The 16,299-nt window shown below is 38.7% G+C and overlaps 1 protein-coding gene across 1 annotated transcript; it reads right to left on the reverse strand.

Moving 5' to 3' along the window:
* Positions 1-398: 398 nt before the first annotated feature.
* CCDC195 (coiled-coil domain containing 195) lies at positions 399-10,996 on the reverse strand. Its single transcript, XM_076005378.1, has 3 exons — positions 10,756-10,996; positions 5,248-5,494; positions 399-522 (listed from the first exon to the last, which is right to left on the reverse strand). The coding sequence occupies exons 1-3, from the start codon at positions 10,994-10,996 to the stop codon at positions 399-401; spliced, it is 612 nt and encodes a 203-aa protein (XP_075861493.1).
* Positions 10,997-16,299: the final 5,303 nt, after the last annotated feature.

The following is a 16,299-nucleotide window of genomic DNA, read 5'->3' on the forward strand; positions in this document are numbered from 1 at the left end:
AGTAATTAGATATTTACAAAATAATATACATTTTAAGCATATCTAATTGAAGTTTCTTGAATAAGACCTTATTTGATTATAGCTAAATTAATGCAGCCTTCCAAAATGAAAAGGTTCCCCACCCCTTGACTGGACACTTAGCACACAATCACATTTAATGTTCACATGTTGTATAGACAACAGCCACTGCACACACACCAGTCCTTAATATTCAGCAACAACAAAAAGTGATCGCTTCTATTCCTTGGCTGAACAAATCCATTGGTCTGACATTGAGTGTTTGTGTGTCTTATTGGACTTCTTGCTAGAGTCTTTTGCAGGGGTAGGAACTGGCTAGGCCTTGGTGCTCCCATCTCTTGGGAATCAACTGTTTCTTATATTTCACCAACTCACCCATCCTATTCTGCAATGATACTTAGCTGGTTTGTGGTCTGAGTTGGTGAGTATTTCAAAGAACTGGAAATTTTGGAATACGAAGACACATCCTTGGGTAACAGGAAACTGACTGTCTTTATCTTGTCGCTACAGGAAGGAAAATAAGGGGAAGAAAAATAAGACTTTTTAGTGAGATTTTTATACAGAACATTTACCGTTTTTTCCCCCCAATCACCACAGACTGCCTACAGTGTTAAAAGTTCATTTAAAATGTATCATAATCCTTTTCTTTGTTAAGTTGTTCAACAATAATGTAAGAATATATATTGGAATTGACCTTTTAATTAAGCCCAAGGAATGGTACTGATAAAAGGAAAATGTAAAACTCTTCAGGGAGGATCTGTATGTCTGAGGATTGATTATGAGCTTGAAGTTTAGAGTTGGAGACTATCTCACTCTTAGGTAAAGAGTCTCTCACATCAAACCTCTTCAGCTGAAGTAAAGCAGAAATTTGAGGCAATTATTTTATAATCCAGATAAATCTGTCTCTTTTGACTATGAGTTGACTGAATATCCATTGTGCCTGAACAATAAAGGGAACAAAGGAGCAAGAGCAATGGCCCAGTGTAATCTGAAGGATTATACCTTTCATTTTGCTCACTTCTTTTACTTCCAAAGTTGTTATATAGAATTTTGACATAAACCAAGAGAAACTGCTCTTAGGAATCAGTCTAAAGAACAGAGTTTAAAATGATTGCTGTTTCTTCAATTTTGTTCTCCTTTTTTTTTAGTAGATAAGGTCATAATTTCACTGAATTGCATTTAGTGGCCTGTATCTTAGAAAACACATCTGCACCTTCTTCTGGGAGGAAAGCAGGCCAGTGCCTCCATACACTGGGATCCATAAAACTCTGATAATAACCACTGCCACTTGGTAAGCATTCACTCAACTATCTCATTTATTCTTCACAATTATGAGGCAACTGCTATTATGATTCCCCTTTTACAGAAGAGTGAACTACTGCAACCTAATAACATTTCCCAAGGCCCTCATTATTTGTAAATGATGGAGATGGGGTTTTAGCCACCTGATTCCAGAGGCTGGCTTCTTAACCATGTTGAGTTTGAAAAGGAGATCATATGTTTATTGTAATGTATTTGGTTTCTTCTATCAGTAAACTGATTAAAACAGCATTTCTAATTTTAACTGTTGACAGGGATCCTTGTTCCTAACTTTGTCAACAGCCTGAGATTTTTTTTAAAACACAGGAGAAAAACATTGGATTTCTATGTCAAAGTTAAAGAAAAATTAAAATCATATCTCTAGTTTCTGGAGAGCTTTGATTCTTAGAGATATCAATATTGACATTATTCTGTAAAGTGCTTTCTGGGCATAATAATGGAAAAGTTCACAAGGAAATTAGGTACGATGTCTGATATGATTTAAAAGCCAGTTTAAACAAATTGGTTCTCTATAAGTTTCTGTAAAATTCTTTGGAAGCCATTAGTAAGTAGATAATTTCCCAAACAATCAGAGAATAATGTCATGACATGTTACTTTACTAATTAATTCTTGAGAACATAAAAGACAAAATAAAAATTAAAAAATACACCCTTAATTCTTACTCAATAGTTATCTGTATCTAGTGGATTTTATGCCAATACAGCCATTGATTTTAAGCCAATACTGACTTTCTTTTTTAAATATAATCCTGAAATTGGCTCAGTTTTTCTAATTAAACTAACTTCCACATTAGAAATGGATTGTGTTCTAAATAGTTTACTAGTTGGCAGCTTGGAAGTTGGAAAACATTCTGCTTCAGAAAAATAATACATTATAAATGCTGGCTAGGTTCCTTAACTGTCATAGACAATAACATAAGCTGAAATGGAAAAACTAACAGCACTCTAATTCTCAGTTAGCATTGTAGGTCTGTGAGCATGTAATGGTTTAAGTGCAAAAAATAAAACGTTATAATATATATCCTGTACAATTTTAAAATATGTAGACACAAATTACCCATCAAAATCTAAATAGTAGTTATTCAGATAGTTGGATTATGGAGGGTTTTCCTTTTTGTACTTGCTACCTTGTATATTGCATTTATATTTTGTAATTGCAAGTTTTTTTTTTTACAATGAACAATTAGTGCTTTTATAAAACTGAAGGTATATATATCTCTTCAGATATATAGCTTCAGATGTATATATATATAATTTTAAAGGTAAAGGACATATTTCTGCCTTTCTTATGTCTTCCTTCTTTGAAGACACATGGCCACTGGAACCCAATGGTTGGGCGTTCATTTCTTGTTGGCATGTCCCACGTTTGCTCTGTAAACAAATCTTGTTGGCTCCACCTTCAAAACATATTAAGAAACCACATCCGCTGTTAGCACCTTTGGCCAAGAAATGATCGCATCTCGCCTAGATTATTTGTATAGCTTTCAATCTGGTCTCCTTGTTTTCGGTATTATTCTCTTACAGTCTTTTCACAACAGGGCTCCCAACAAGATATATAAGTTTTTGCAATAAAAAGAGGATGTTACCCATCCCAGTTCGCTTAGAATAAAATCCCGGAAGAGAGTGGAAGGCCACCCTTGGCTCTCTGGCTCGCTCACTCATCACACCGGCCTCCCTGGCTTTCCTGAACACACCAGTCCTGCTCCCACCTGGGCCCTTTGCATCTGCTGTTCTTAATGCCTGAGGGGTTGTCCCCTCAGCAGTTGTGGGGATTCCTGTCTCTCTCTCCTTCTTTACTCACCTGGAGAGGCAGTTTCTGGCCAGGGTATCAGATGCATCATCAGTGCGTGCTCCCCTAACCCTTCTTTCCCTTTGTGTTGCTTTATTGTTCTCTTTAGTACTTCACAGCATCTAAGATAATATAAACTTTACGGGTTTTCATATTTATTGATTATTATGTTACAAAGAAATAAGCTCCACCTGGGCAGGGATTTGTGACCATTTTGTTTCCTGCTGTATCCGCAGGGCCTAGATTCCTGCTCAGCATGCGATACCCTCTCTATAATGTATTTGCTGAATGAATGAATGAATGAATGTATGTCGTAAAAGTATACAAACCCTAGACTGAAAAGATAGAAACCAAATTCATGAAGGCACTTGCTTCTGGAGAGGATGGGATGAAAGAAATATAAGACCTTCCTCTTTATTAGAAATATTGTATTAATATTTCTTTGATATATAAAAACATCTGAAGCAAATATGACAAAGCTTTTGCAGATGAATGCATTAGTGTCTGTGACATTTAGTTTCTGAATGTTTCTGCATTTTGAAAATTGTAAAAGACCTTTTTTGACTAGCTTTCCAATAATTACAAGATAATGTGCATAGTCTTTAGCATTCCACGAAAGGCCTTTTATGATGGATCCTGCTCAATTCTCCACCCTTATTCCCTTCTCCCCGAATCATGGCTTCTTCTAGTCTCATGTCTGTTTCATTTTACTTGGGACGACTTTTCCATTTTTCTTTGCCTGACTCAATCCAGCTGTCCTTTGTGACTCGGGTTTCTCCCTCTGTTCTTATAACAGAACTTTGCACAAGTGAAACACAGTTTTCATCCTGTGTCTTGGGATTCAAACAAAACTGGCTCAACCTCTGTATCCCACATCCCTGTGGGAAGTCCAGTGCTCGTTCCAATATTATTAGCATTCCTACAGGCCTGTTACTTACGGTTATCCCTGATTTGATTTCCTGCCACTGCTGATTTAGATGACTCACTCACTCTCTCAACAACTCTATTTTTCCACTTTCTCTTCCCTGTCATAAGCTAATCATGAAACCCAGACCCCCTTTCCTTGATTTTCCTACTCCTTCTCACGCAAGACGACTGTGCAGACGCTTTGCTAGAATCGGGGCCTGAGTGGGAGTTGGAAAGTAGTTATGTGGAGTGTGGGGGAGGGGAGGCCACCCTCCAGCATGGTGGTGCAGGTGAGTTACGCATGATGTTAGGTGGTCTTGCCCTGACACAGGCCCTGACTCTATACTCTCCACTGGCCACGTTGCCTCTTAAAGACCCCCCAGTCTGTCTCTCAGCTGTTGTCTCACATCCCTCTGGTCCTCAGGCTGCTCCTAAGTCCCTTCATATCAATTCATGTGTTTTAGAGAACAGGTTAGTTAGTTTTCTCTTTGTCTCTTGACCCTTTTAGGATATGCCTAAAGGGTCCTTTTTTTTGTTAAATCTCCTCCAAAGCCCATGAAAGCACCTGCCTCCAGAGCAACGGTTCTCTCTCTAAGAGGAATTCTGCATTCAGCTCTTAGAGCTGGCGTCCTCAAACTACGTTCGGCCCACAGGCCACATATGGGCCACCTAGCACATTTATCCGGCTCTCTGGGTGTTTTTGCAGCTGCTGTCTGTCCTGCTTAGCAGCCGACTCATCCCAGGCCCACAGTGCGCACTCTCCAATGGTCTGAGGGAAAGTGAACTGGCCCCCTGTTTAAAAAGTTTGAGGACCCCCGTTTAGGGTAACTGTGCCTTCTCTCTGACACACACTTTCTTGTAGTGGTCGGTTTACATGTGTGTCTTTGTCACTAAATACAATGGCTTCTTTTTGCTGAATCTGGTATCACCAGTGCCTAGCTCAGAGTATGATCATGAATGCTTGATGAATAAATGAATTACTGACGTTTTCCACTCTAGTAGAGGCATCTACTATAGGGTGCCACTTGACCTCAAATATGTTTGTTTCTTTTGATTCCTGAAATGGACATAAGTGAGATGGAAAATAGTTTGATCTCATATACTGTTTGGTTTTGTTTCCTTCACTAGATAAGACTTTACTTATCCAGGGAAACGTCTCAGTCACCATCTCAGGACCTGGCTATAAAACTAACCCGAGGCATATTGTACATTACCTGCAACCAAAAACATGTTCAGGAGAAGCTCTTTGGCTGGCACTGCTGCTGGCAACAGAATCTGCTGCAAATAGCTCTTTTTCATTGTCTTGCTTCTTAATTGAAGAACATGCCAGTGATTTAAGTGTTCCCTGAGCTTCTAGAATTCTGCTATTTGGATGTCTTTTCCCAGCTTTCCAGGGATCATTTACAGCAGGTGAATGAACTGATGAGGAAATGGAATACCGTCTAACAATCATGATATTGCCTGTATAGAAGACACAAAATTCAACTTAAAAATAATCCTATCCTTAATGACACCCCTGAATGGAAAATTATGATGATAGTACTTTACTGAAACTAACACAACTATTGTTTTTTCAGTACTTTTTTACATAAAAGATATCTATTCATTGATTCATTTTACAAATGTTAATTGAGTGCTGACCATGTGCCAGGCCTTTTTTTAAGAGATGAGGATATAGTAGTGAACAATATACAATTCTTGCCTGTGCAGAGCTTACCTTTTCATGTGGAAGACAGGCAATCAACAAACAAACAATGTATGATATAATTCAGGGAGTAATAGATTCTAGGAAGGCAAATAAGGCAGACGAGGACAAGGGCAGACAGACAGACACAGGAAGGGCTTTGGAGGCTATTTCAGTTGTGTGGTCAGGGAAGACCTTTCCAAGTATATAGCATCAGAACCGGGGCCTAGACATATACAGATGATAAACTAAGACCTTAAAGTTGGAAGAACATGAATCTTCTAGAGATATCAGTTCTTGATGGCCTCCTCACTCGTGATTCTAGAAGAACAGGCTTGTCCACAGTGTCTGTTCAGCTGAATGGCCACAGTAATTTAACTGGTCACTGCTAACGGGCCCGTGATTGCATGTCTTGGCTTCAGTGGGGACAGTCATTATGAGGAAGCCTGTCAAATGGGAGATGAAAGCAAACAGGACTCCTGGCAAGAAGCAAAGATGCTGTGTGGGGGACATTCAAGTGCCCCTGCGGCAGATGGAGAGATTTATGGCTTTCATTTCTGATGGCTTCCCATTCTGTTTCTGTTCGAGTGTCTTCCAATAAACTCTTTCCTTGAGGTCAATCAAATCTCTGTTCTTTGTAACTAAAGCACCTGGATTAAAAGAGCTTTGTTGTAGGGGGGTGGGTGTGTCTGAACCTCAGCTCTAACACTGCTAACTCCGTGACCTGGGGCCTGTCAGACTCTACTTGGACATCCAGTTATTACCCACGAGGCTAATGCTGGCTGGCATCATGGTTGCTTTTCATTTTCTGGAGCACTTTATGAACAAACGTTTGTGGAGTCTTTGCTCTTTTACACCGCAGTGTTGCCGTTCACCGGCGAGGAGGTGTACACAAGCCCTGCATTGTGGCTAGGTTTTGAGAGTGACCACAATTACTTCTTGTTTGCGTTGACTGCCCATGTCTGCAGAAAGCAGACAAAATTATCGTGGCCATTGCAAAAAGTGGAGGCTGCCTTGGCTTTGTATAGTTTGGAAGAACAGAAGACTGAATTGTAGGCAAGAGTCTTGGGGGAGTTTAAGTTCAAATCTATCTGAAGTGCTTCACTGCAAATTGTTATTCATAAATTATCTTTAAATGCTCCCTTTGGCCATGGTATATAACTTTTATAATTATCTAAAAACGGATTTGTAAGTTTCTGTTTAAAAGGATTACAAAACAATCTCTTGATACTGAATTGTAGGGAAACACAACAGAGGGGATTTCGCTGATGATCTTAAAAATCCTTAAGTTTGTTTTTATTTGGGACCAACACTTAATTTGGGACTGATTAGCAAAAAGACTCTTTGTTCATCTCGCTGGGTAACAAATAGTCTGTATCATTTAGTTTCTCATTAACAAGGGAAACGATATTCAACACAACATCCCAGGGTCCTTAGAACAATTTCAAAGGTCACTGCCAAACGCAGTTTATTTGCCAGCAAAGAATACGAACAGATTGAAGAGAATCAGAGGTCTGGCAGTGCTGGGGGTTACCTGTGAAGACTTGTTTCTTTTATCTTCCCTGCTGCAAATTGCCTCTTTCCTAATAGTCCCAAGGCGAGGTTGTGCAGGGCAGGAGAGGTGGGGGAATATCCCTGAAAGCACTGGTTAGATTTCACATCTGCCAAATACTTCTACACTATTGCGGATGTTTCCATGTGCATCTATGCAGCAAGGATTCATTCTGAGCAGGCACTCTGCATTCTCATTATATTTTATCACCAAGCAGCTGTGTCCCTGAGCTGTGGCACAGCTCTGTGTCCTCAGGTGCCTGGAGGGGAAGCAGGATTCTCCACTCTCAGAAAGCCTCATTTTGTGTCACTGCATATACAACAAATGGAAAAACTTATAGAGCTGAGTGATTCGCTTCCAGGTCCTCTCCAACTGTTCCCTTTCTTAAAGTGAGACTCATACTCCTGATTTTACATCATTCCTCCTCACAAAACAGCTTTTAGGTTTTGTTTTTGTTTTTTTCCAAAAAGGATTAGATAAATTGCTTAATCTCTCTGGGTTTTGTTTTCTCAGCTGTAAAGTAAGGAAGTTTCTACTGGCTAATCTCTAAAGTTCCTTTCTGGTAGCAGATTTCTATGATTGAATTGCTGTTGGTGATATATTAATTAAACATACTAATAAACAGTTATGGCTAAGTCAAATAGTAATATTTTTCTGAGCTAGCCAATGATATTATGACACTGCTACTGAATAACTTATGTTGCATCTTACTTGCGCTATCTCATTTAATCTTCTCAACAGTCCTATGAGATATAGATTCTGTCACTATCCCCATTTTACAGATGAAGAGAGTGATCATAAAAGCAAGTTACATTCATAGAATCATAGAATTTTGCAGTTGGAATAGACCTTATAAGACGTTTGGCTGAATCCATTCATTTTTACATGAGGATATCAAGATCAGAAATATTACGTGATCAGCCCACTGTTGAACAACTCTTACAAAAATGGCAATAGAACCCTGGTGCTTCACGCTCAGGCCAATGTTCTTCCTCCTTATGTCATTTGCTCTTGTAATAATAGCACATCACATTTACGAAACAGACAGATATCATTTAAAGTAACTCAACTGGGCTCCCAAGCACAAATTTAAATCACATGTCTTTTTGTGTTTTATTGGTGCAACTAGCAAGTGTTCCCCAAATTTCATCAAATGTTTTTCACCAGTCCTTCTCACACTTAATGCTAAAATTCGTGTTGGAAGTTACCACCCATACGCTGGAGAAGTCTGATATCAATTGTGTGTGTAGCTCTTGTTAATATTCTAACCTCCTCTAAGCTTGAGGATGTTTAGATGCTAAGAGTTTAGAGAGCAATACTTTTTGTTCTTTGAACAAGTGTAATACTTGTTTTAAAATAGGGCAGAGATCTACTACTTTCTTATTAGGATCATAGAAAATATATTTGAAGGAGTGTTATTTACCTTTGGAGGATGGCAGTTGTTTTCAATGGGGCAGGGGGGGTTGCTATGTGTGTATGATTTTGTCCCCAGGCAACATTTGGCAATATCTGGAGACATTTTTGATGGTCATAACTGGACATACTGGAGAGGGAGGTGTGGGTACCACAGCATCTAGTGGTTAGAAGCCAGAGAAGCTGCTAAACATCCTACAATGCCCCAAACTGACCTCCACAATAAAGAATTATACAGTCTCAAATGTCAATAGTGCAGAGGTTGAGAAACCCTTGAGTAAAGATATATTACAAATGTCCATGTCTTTCTTGTATTTCAATCAGGAAAATGTCTAGCCTCCTTATAGGTCACTCTTTTACAGTTTTATTCAATAACCAGCAGACGGAACTACTCAGATGTAGCGTTGTATTTACAAAAAGAGAAAAGACTTTGTTTTTAGCTTTGAGGGTCCCACACTAGAGAGAAACATCTCTAACAGAGAGGACCAACTGGTAAATACAACCTGTTCCATTGTCAAGCTGTTCAGAACCTCTCAATGGTATTGCCTAAAGCCTTTGACGGATGCTAAGTTTTGAGTATTTAATTATGTATATTCATTTTTTTGAATATGTTGTGTGTAGGCAATTACTGACAATTCAAATGTAGAATGTGTTTCTCGCTCTGCTGATTTCTGACCTTGTGTATAACCTTCACAGTGAAAAGTCTTTCCCAGGCCGGTGTGGTGGCTCACGCCTGTAATCCCAGCACTCTGGGTGGCTGAGGGGGGAGGATCTCTTGAGCTCAGGAGTTTGAGACTAGCCTGAGCAAGAGAGAGACCCCATCTCTACTAAAAAATAGGAAAAATTAGTGAGGTGCGTGGCATGTGCTTGTAGTCCCAGCTACTTGGGAGGCTGGGGCAGAAGGATCACTTGAGCCCAGGAGTCTGAGGTTACAGTGAGTTATGAGTCCACTGCCCTCTAGCCAGGGTGACATAGTGAGTTTCTGTCTTAAGAAAAAAAAGTCATTCCCATAAAAGGGGGGAGATTTGATTTTTAGAATATATCAAACATTGATGCTGTGTCTTGAAGTCTTCCATCTGTATAGTGGCTTGAATTATGTGCAACATACATTGATATAGGACAGTAAGGTTCTTTATAAAACATGGATAAGAAACAATATCTGCCATTTGTTGTGCACTTGCCAAGTGCAATACTAGGTTCTTAGTTCATATTACGACAGTTAATCCTCATAACCAGGTGAGATAGGTACGGAAACACTTCCAGATGAAGAAAACAAAGATTCAAGAGATTTAATAACTACCACAGAGTCAACTGGCTGGGTGACAAATGACTGGCAAGCACCTCTGTCTGACTCTGGTAGCCATACACTCACCTCTTGGGGAGTACTGTTCCAGCTTAATAAGTGAGCATTCCATCTGACATACACAGAGCCAGTGTTCTGCTATGCAGCATTTCAATGGTTAAAGTCAAAGAGGAAAAAACACATTTTCTTTTCTTTCTTCTTCTTCTTCTTTTTTTTTTTAGAGACACAGTCTTTTTCTGTCACCCAGGCTGTAGTACAGTGGCCCAATCATAGCTCACTGCAGCCTTGAACTCCTGGGCTCAAGTGATCCTCCCACCTCAGCCTCCTACTACCTGAGACTACAGGTGCGTGCTATGCCCCCAGCTAATTTAATTTTTTTGTATAGATGAGATCTCACTATGTTGCTCAGGCTGGTCTCGAACTCCTGTCCTCAAGCGATCCTCCTGCCTCGGCTTCCCAAAGTGCTAGGATTACAGGTGTGTGCCATCACATCTGGCCCACATTGTTACTCATGTGACTGACTTCCACAAACCTGTCATTCTTATCCTTCTGGCATATATGGAAGTAGTTTAACATTGCTAAAATATGTTGCTTGAAGATGCTAAAGAAAATTTTGTCTAGGGATTCAAAGCTAATCCACCAGGAGGACAGGATGAAACCCACCACTGTTATTACCAAACTCTGCAGTTACGTGCTGGGCACAATGAACCTACTATAAGGGGCTATTTGTAAAGATGGGCACAGCCCCGAAGAACCATGGGCCTGAGTACCTTGTTGTTCCTGCACAGCTGGTGCTGCTGAGTCGGTGGAAATGGCCCCAGGAAGTGTTGCTGGGCAATGTCCAGGTGCTTCTTCTTCCCTTTCATCTCCCGATTCTCCCCCTGAGCCCAAGGCTCTCTGATTACTTGAAGTCAGTTTCAGCCGGAGCGCTTGGTTCTCTTTCTCCAGCATGTTGATCTCTGCCTGCATTTCCTGGATAACTCTGAGCAGCTGAATGTTAGGAGCCTCCATCGCTCCTTCTCAGGGGCTCTGGTGCGCTCCTCCACGGGAGACAGGTCACCCTTGGCTCATGGGCCAAATGCACAATCTGCTCAGCGAGGCTGGTGGATCCTGCCCATAAACCTTTCTGAACAATAGATGTCACTCTCTGTCCCATCACTCAGCACCTGGGTGTTAGGCTGTCAGGGGAGGTAAAGGATCGCCATGACTTATTCATTCCGGGTTTTGTTTTTCAGAACAGAGCTTTTCTTTCTATCTTTCATTTCATATCAATCCACAGTTTTAGAATATTGCTTTGTGTTGGAGGAGAAGAGAACACTCCAAAAATTTCCACTGAGGGACAACGGAGTTTCTTGTTTCCATCATGAACTCACTGTTGCAGCGGCCACTCGGGCTGTTTTCCGTTGCCACTCCTGGGATCACAGGATCACCAACTGCCACAGGTACATCAAAACTGACACATAAGAATTAGGCCATGTCTTCTTTGTAAAATATGTCATACTTCTGTACTTCTTTGGTAAATTATTAACTTTGACACCAATCGATTAGGGAATGGTAACATTAATTACAAAGGGTCATAAGAACTGCGGGGAAAATATTTAAATATGATGTGGAAAATTATACCTAAATCCCTTAGGCGAGGTCAAGGAAGGACCATATATCATCAATCACTTCTCAGCAGGTTGCTGTCTTATAAGCATTTTGCTCTTATTTGGTTCTAGGGTGTTTGCCTGGGCAGAGACTGCTTAGGGATATTTTGGGAATGTAAGAAGATACAGTTCGAACATTAATCTTGAATGAGAAAGACATTCAACAGAGCTTTCATTACCTATTTCCTGAAGAGGTTTCTTTGTGAGGAAATGAAAAGTATGAATCTTAAATAGCATACACCCTGATAGCAGTATCTGTTTGGAAATTCAATTAATGTTTAAACATAAATAGTCTTTTGCAATAGGGTGAAAAGGATGAGAAAACGTTTCATGGTGATACTTTTCCCTGCATATTTACTTGTTTCTGTTTTCTATGTAGTATATGTTGATGTTTTTTGCCCATTCTAATAAATATTTGTTGATTAGTCCAAGGTTGCAGATGGGAGTAATTGGAGAAAGTATTTTCCTTTTTTATATTCATACAAATGTATTTTATATGTTCAAATATTAGGCTATACTTACTAAAAGGTCGATCTACAAAAATAATGAGGCTGTTTTGATATACAATTTCTATTTGCATTTAAATGAATTTTAGTAAACATTCTTGTGCCAGGCAGTCTAGAGGCTCCTGAAGTGGATTATAGAAATGTGGCATATGGAGTAATATGAGATGTTACAGGTCTTCTAGTCTAACCCCCTATCAGACTTCGACAGATCCTTGACCCTATGTTTTGAGTACTTCTCTTATAGGAGGGTCTTCTTCCTACCAAAGGATGCCACTTGCTTTTTTTTTTTTTAATACTCATAAATGAGATGGGTGGTATTATTATCCTCATTTTATAGCAGAGGAAATAGTCACAAAAGTTAAGAGACTTAACCCAAGGTCAGGGGATAATGAACACAGATAGTCTGACTCAAGATTTTATATCCTCAACATTTATCCATGCTGTGTCCTCCAGAATTGCACCTACCTCATCAGATATTTCAAATTTTTTTAATTGTTATGGATACATAATAGTAGTACATATTTATGGGATAGTTGTGACATTCTGATACAAGCATACAACGTGTAGTGATCAAATCAGGGTAATTGGGATATCCATCGCCTCAAGCATTTATCATTTTTTTGTGTTGCTTTTTAACTAGAATTATTTACATTGACCAAAAATTGGTCATGCAGCCTGTTCTTAGGTCTTCTCTTTGGAAACACTATGCAACATGTCGAATGCTTGTTTTAATAAAAATTCTTGTTTCATCATATTCCAGTGAGTCTCTACTCTCCAGAATAAGCAGCTGTAATTTCTTCAGCTATTTGTCATCTAATGTGGGTTCAAAGGTCTTGAGTCCATCTTGGACTGTTCTAAGCCTGTTTCCATTTGTTGCTAGGCCTCTTGAACTAGGATATCCAGGTCTAAAGGCATCTGACCAGCATAGAATAAACTGTTGAAGCTTCTGTAAAGCAATTTGCAGAAAATAGTCCACAAAAGTGGGTAGTAAAAATCATTCTTGAAATTATATTCAGTATTGAAATTGTATTTTATTCTTGCAATTATATTCAGCAACAAATCAGCACCTAAAAATAACTTGTATAGTTATTGGAAATGACAAGATAGATATTATTTATGGACAATTTGATTGTATATCTAGAAAGCCCAAGAAAATGGATTCAAAATTGTATTTTGTAATCTACTCCTATGTTACAAAATAGACGCTTACAAATCAATAGTTTTCCAAAATACTATCAATGACTATAAAGAAAAAAATAATTGAAAAGTATTCCACTGACAATAGGCCTCAACATATAAAATGCCCAGGGATTGGTTTTTAAAAAGTTTGTAATAAAAAAATCTAGCATTTTACTGAGATATAAATGAAAACTTAAGGAAATGGAAACTATGTTCTTGACAAGAAGGCTGGATACTTTAAAGAAGTCTTAATTGAACTTCTAAGTTAGGTTTATTGAAAGCCCAATCAAAATCTCAATAGAATTTAATTAACAACAACAAGAACAATTGATGAAATTATTGTAAAGGTCATCTGGAAATAATTGTTATGAAGTATTTGAAAGTGAAGAGTGATAACTGGGGACTTTCCTTATTAAATTTATTTCTAATACAATATAAATTCTAATACAATATGAAGTTATGATGAAAACAGCAAATATTGATGAATTTGCAGGCAGGACAAAATTAGATAATTCCTAGAAAAATAAAAATGACAAAAAATGTGCAAAAATCCTAACCTCATAGTAATTTTGCAGATTAAAACAATGAAATTTTTTTGAGGTGTCTAAATTAGCAAAGATTTTGAAAAATAAAGTTAATGCAGAACAATTAATCGACAAGTCTTATTTTAGATAAGCAATTTAGTAATAAATATTGAAGATATTTGAAAAGTTCTTTACATTGAACAAATTTAAAAAGAAATGAAATTCTTAACTGTAAACCTTTAAATTCTACCTTCTAGACTTTACCTAAAAATGGAATTGCATATGAAGATTTTTATAAAAGGATGCATACTACACATTACTTTAATAGAAAAACATTGGAAATAACCTAAATGCTCAAGAGAGGAGGATGAATAAATAAAATATAATGAAGCCATCAACAGAATAATATTCTGAACCCAAAAATGTTGAGTGAAAAAATTAGTATATACAACTATAGATATAACCATATCTAAACTATGTAAAAGAAATTGGAAAGAAATACCCCCAAAGACAAACAAATCCTCTCTCTATGTGGTAAGAGTTTTGGATGTTTTTATTGACCCCTGTATATTATATGAGTTTAAAATTCTATAGTTATAAGCAAGGCTTCTATAATGAAAAAATTAAGTGATGAAAATTTAATAGATAAGATGAAAGAAATTTAATAAAACCAACCAACGTTACATTTGTCTTAGACTTTTTGGTTGACTTTTGACGAAGTCAAATGATGAGTAAGTCCAATGACTAGTAAAAACTGGCATTTCCTTATTTTTTTTACCAAAGTAGTTTTTGTCTGTAGTAGTTGTCATGATAATTTAAAAATTTGATATACAATCAAGAGCTGTTTAGAATTAGTAAAGCGTTGTGTAAATGCTAGCGCTGGTGGTTTTATCATGATGTGTGATTTGTTTTTAAGTGTGTGAAGTCCTATTGAGTGGAAGGGGCCCAGGTTCCCTGCATAGCTAATTTCCTTGTCTTCCGCATCAGCTGGGAATCACTGTGCCTCCAGCGTGAGTCAGAGCTGTGAGAATGGAGTGGGGCTCTGGCTCTTCCCAGATTTAAAGGCAAAGTTTTAGAAAAGAAAATTAGCCCCACTAGGATGTCTGCTTTTCAGGCAATGGAGCGTTGGCCCCAAGTGTCTTCCTTCTGTCTTCCTCAAATTAATAACAGCATTTTTTTTTCTGGACATAAAATCATACCTTGCTGAAATATGGTGTGTAGCATTAACTTAAGGCTTCCTAACCTGCCAGAACCTTCCATTGTAGTCAATGACAGAGGATGAGCAGGGTCAGAATAAAAGGCAGGGATTTGGACTGGATCATCACCACTCCATCGTATTTCCTTCTGTTCAGAAATATCCAATGGCCTTACCCTCCATGACATAATAGGGAAATGTCGCTCACATGAAATCTTATGTCTTACTTTTCAAGCAGACATACATCCTGCTGTTATAAATTATTTAAACGGCTGCCGAGAATTTCTACTTTTGCAGCATTTGCCAAGGATTTACTCCGACCTTGAACTTGCTATGCAGCTATTGTCGCAGTGATTTCCCAGGTGACCAGAAGCATCTGGTGTTGCAGTGAGCCCAGACTCAGGACCAGATTTGACAGTCTGCCATTTTGCTGTTGTTTTGATATTTGAGTGCCACAAAGTGGCAGAGCAGTCATGTGGAGAGGAAGGAAGAAATGAGAAGTTTTTGATGGGCACAGGACCCGTGAAATGCTGATGAGTCTGTGTGAGTATGTTTGAAGGTGCCCTGGGTCAACTCATATGAAAGGGATTAGCTGCCTTCCCGTGCAGCCAGATGTGAAATGATCCTGGCTTGGCTAGCTTTGTGTGCACCGAAGGACTTCCTTGGAGACAAGGTATGGAAGAAACATCCACCATTTGATAGGTTGCCCCTGGCCTATGGGGAGTTTCCAATGAGAATAAGAATTCCAAGGACTCCCTGAAACTGGCATGTGTCAAACAAATTTGAAGAGATACAATGGACAGGGTGAGGATCCAGGGTCTTAACTTTTGCTCCGTCACTACCTCATTATTAAATCTTATTCCTAACACGTTGTAAAAATTATAACTCAAATGTCTTACAGACAGAGTCGGGTAAAATAAATGACTGGAGAGGCTGAGTTTGATAACGATTCAGCGTGAGCCGTTTGTTGCCATGAAGGAGTGCAGTTCTAGTGCTCCCAATTCTTTAAACTGTCAACCTACAATAGCCACAGAGAGAGTGGCTCTCAAAATAAATGCGTTGATTTGAGATTGAGCAGGGCCTCATAATCCAGGACTTGCACGCCTATGATGGATCAGAGGCATGTCCAAAGAGGTTGACAAGGGGAAGATTTTTAAAGGCAAAAAGGAGAAGTTCACACAGGCTGTCTTGAAACAGAGTTCATTAGTCACGGGCTTATTGCAGGAACTGGTGACTATGCACTGTCATACTGATTGTTGCT

Source organism: Microcebus murinus, chromosome 8, assembly GCF_040939455.1.
Source record: "Microcebus murinus isolate Inina chromosome 8, M.murinus_Inina_mat1.0, whole genome shotgun sequence".
Classification (NCBI taxonomy): domain Eukaryota; kingdom Metazoa; phylum Chordata; class Mammalia; order Primates; family Cheirogaleidae; genus Microcebus; species Microcebus murinus.

Coding starts and splice junctions, on each gene's coding strand:
- CCDC195 (XM_076005378.1), bottom strand. CDS start 10,996: ATGGAGGCTCCTAACATTCAGCTGCTCAGAGTTATCCAGGAAATGCAG. Junction 5,495..10,755: donor AGCTGTGCAGGAACAACAAG/GTACTCAGGCCC, acceptor TCTTCTATACAG/GCAATATCATGATTGTTAGA. Junction 523..5,247: donor GAACATGTTTTTGGTTGCAG/GTAATGTACAAT, acceptor TCCTTCCTGTAG/CGACAAGATAAAGACAGTCA.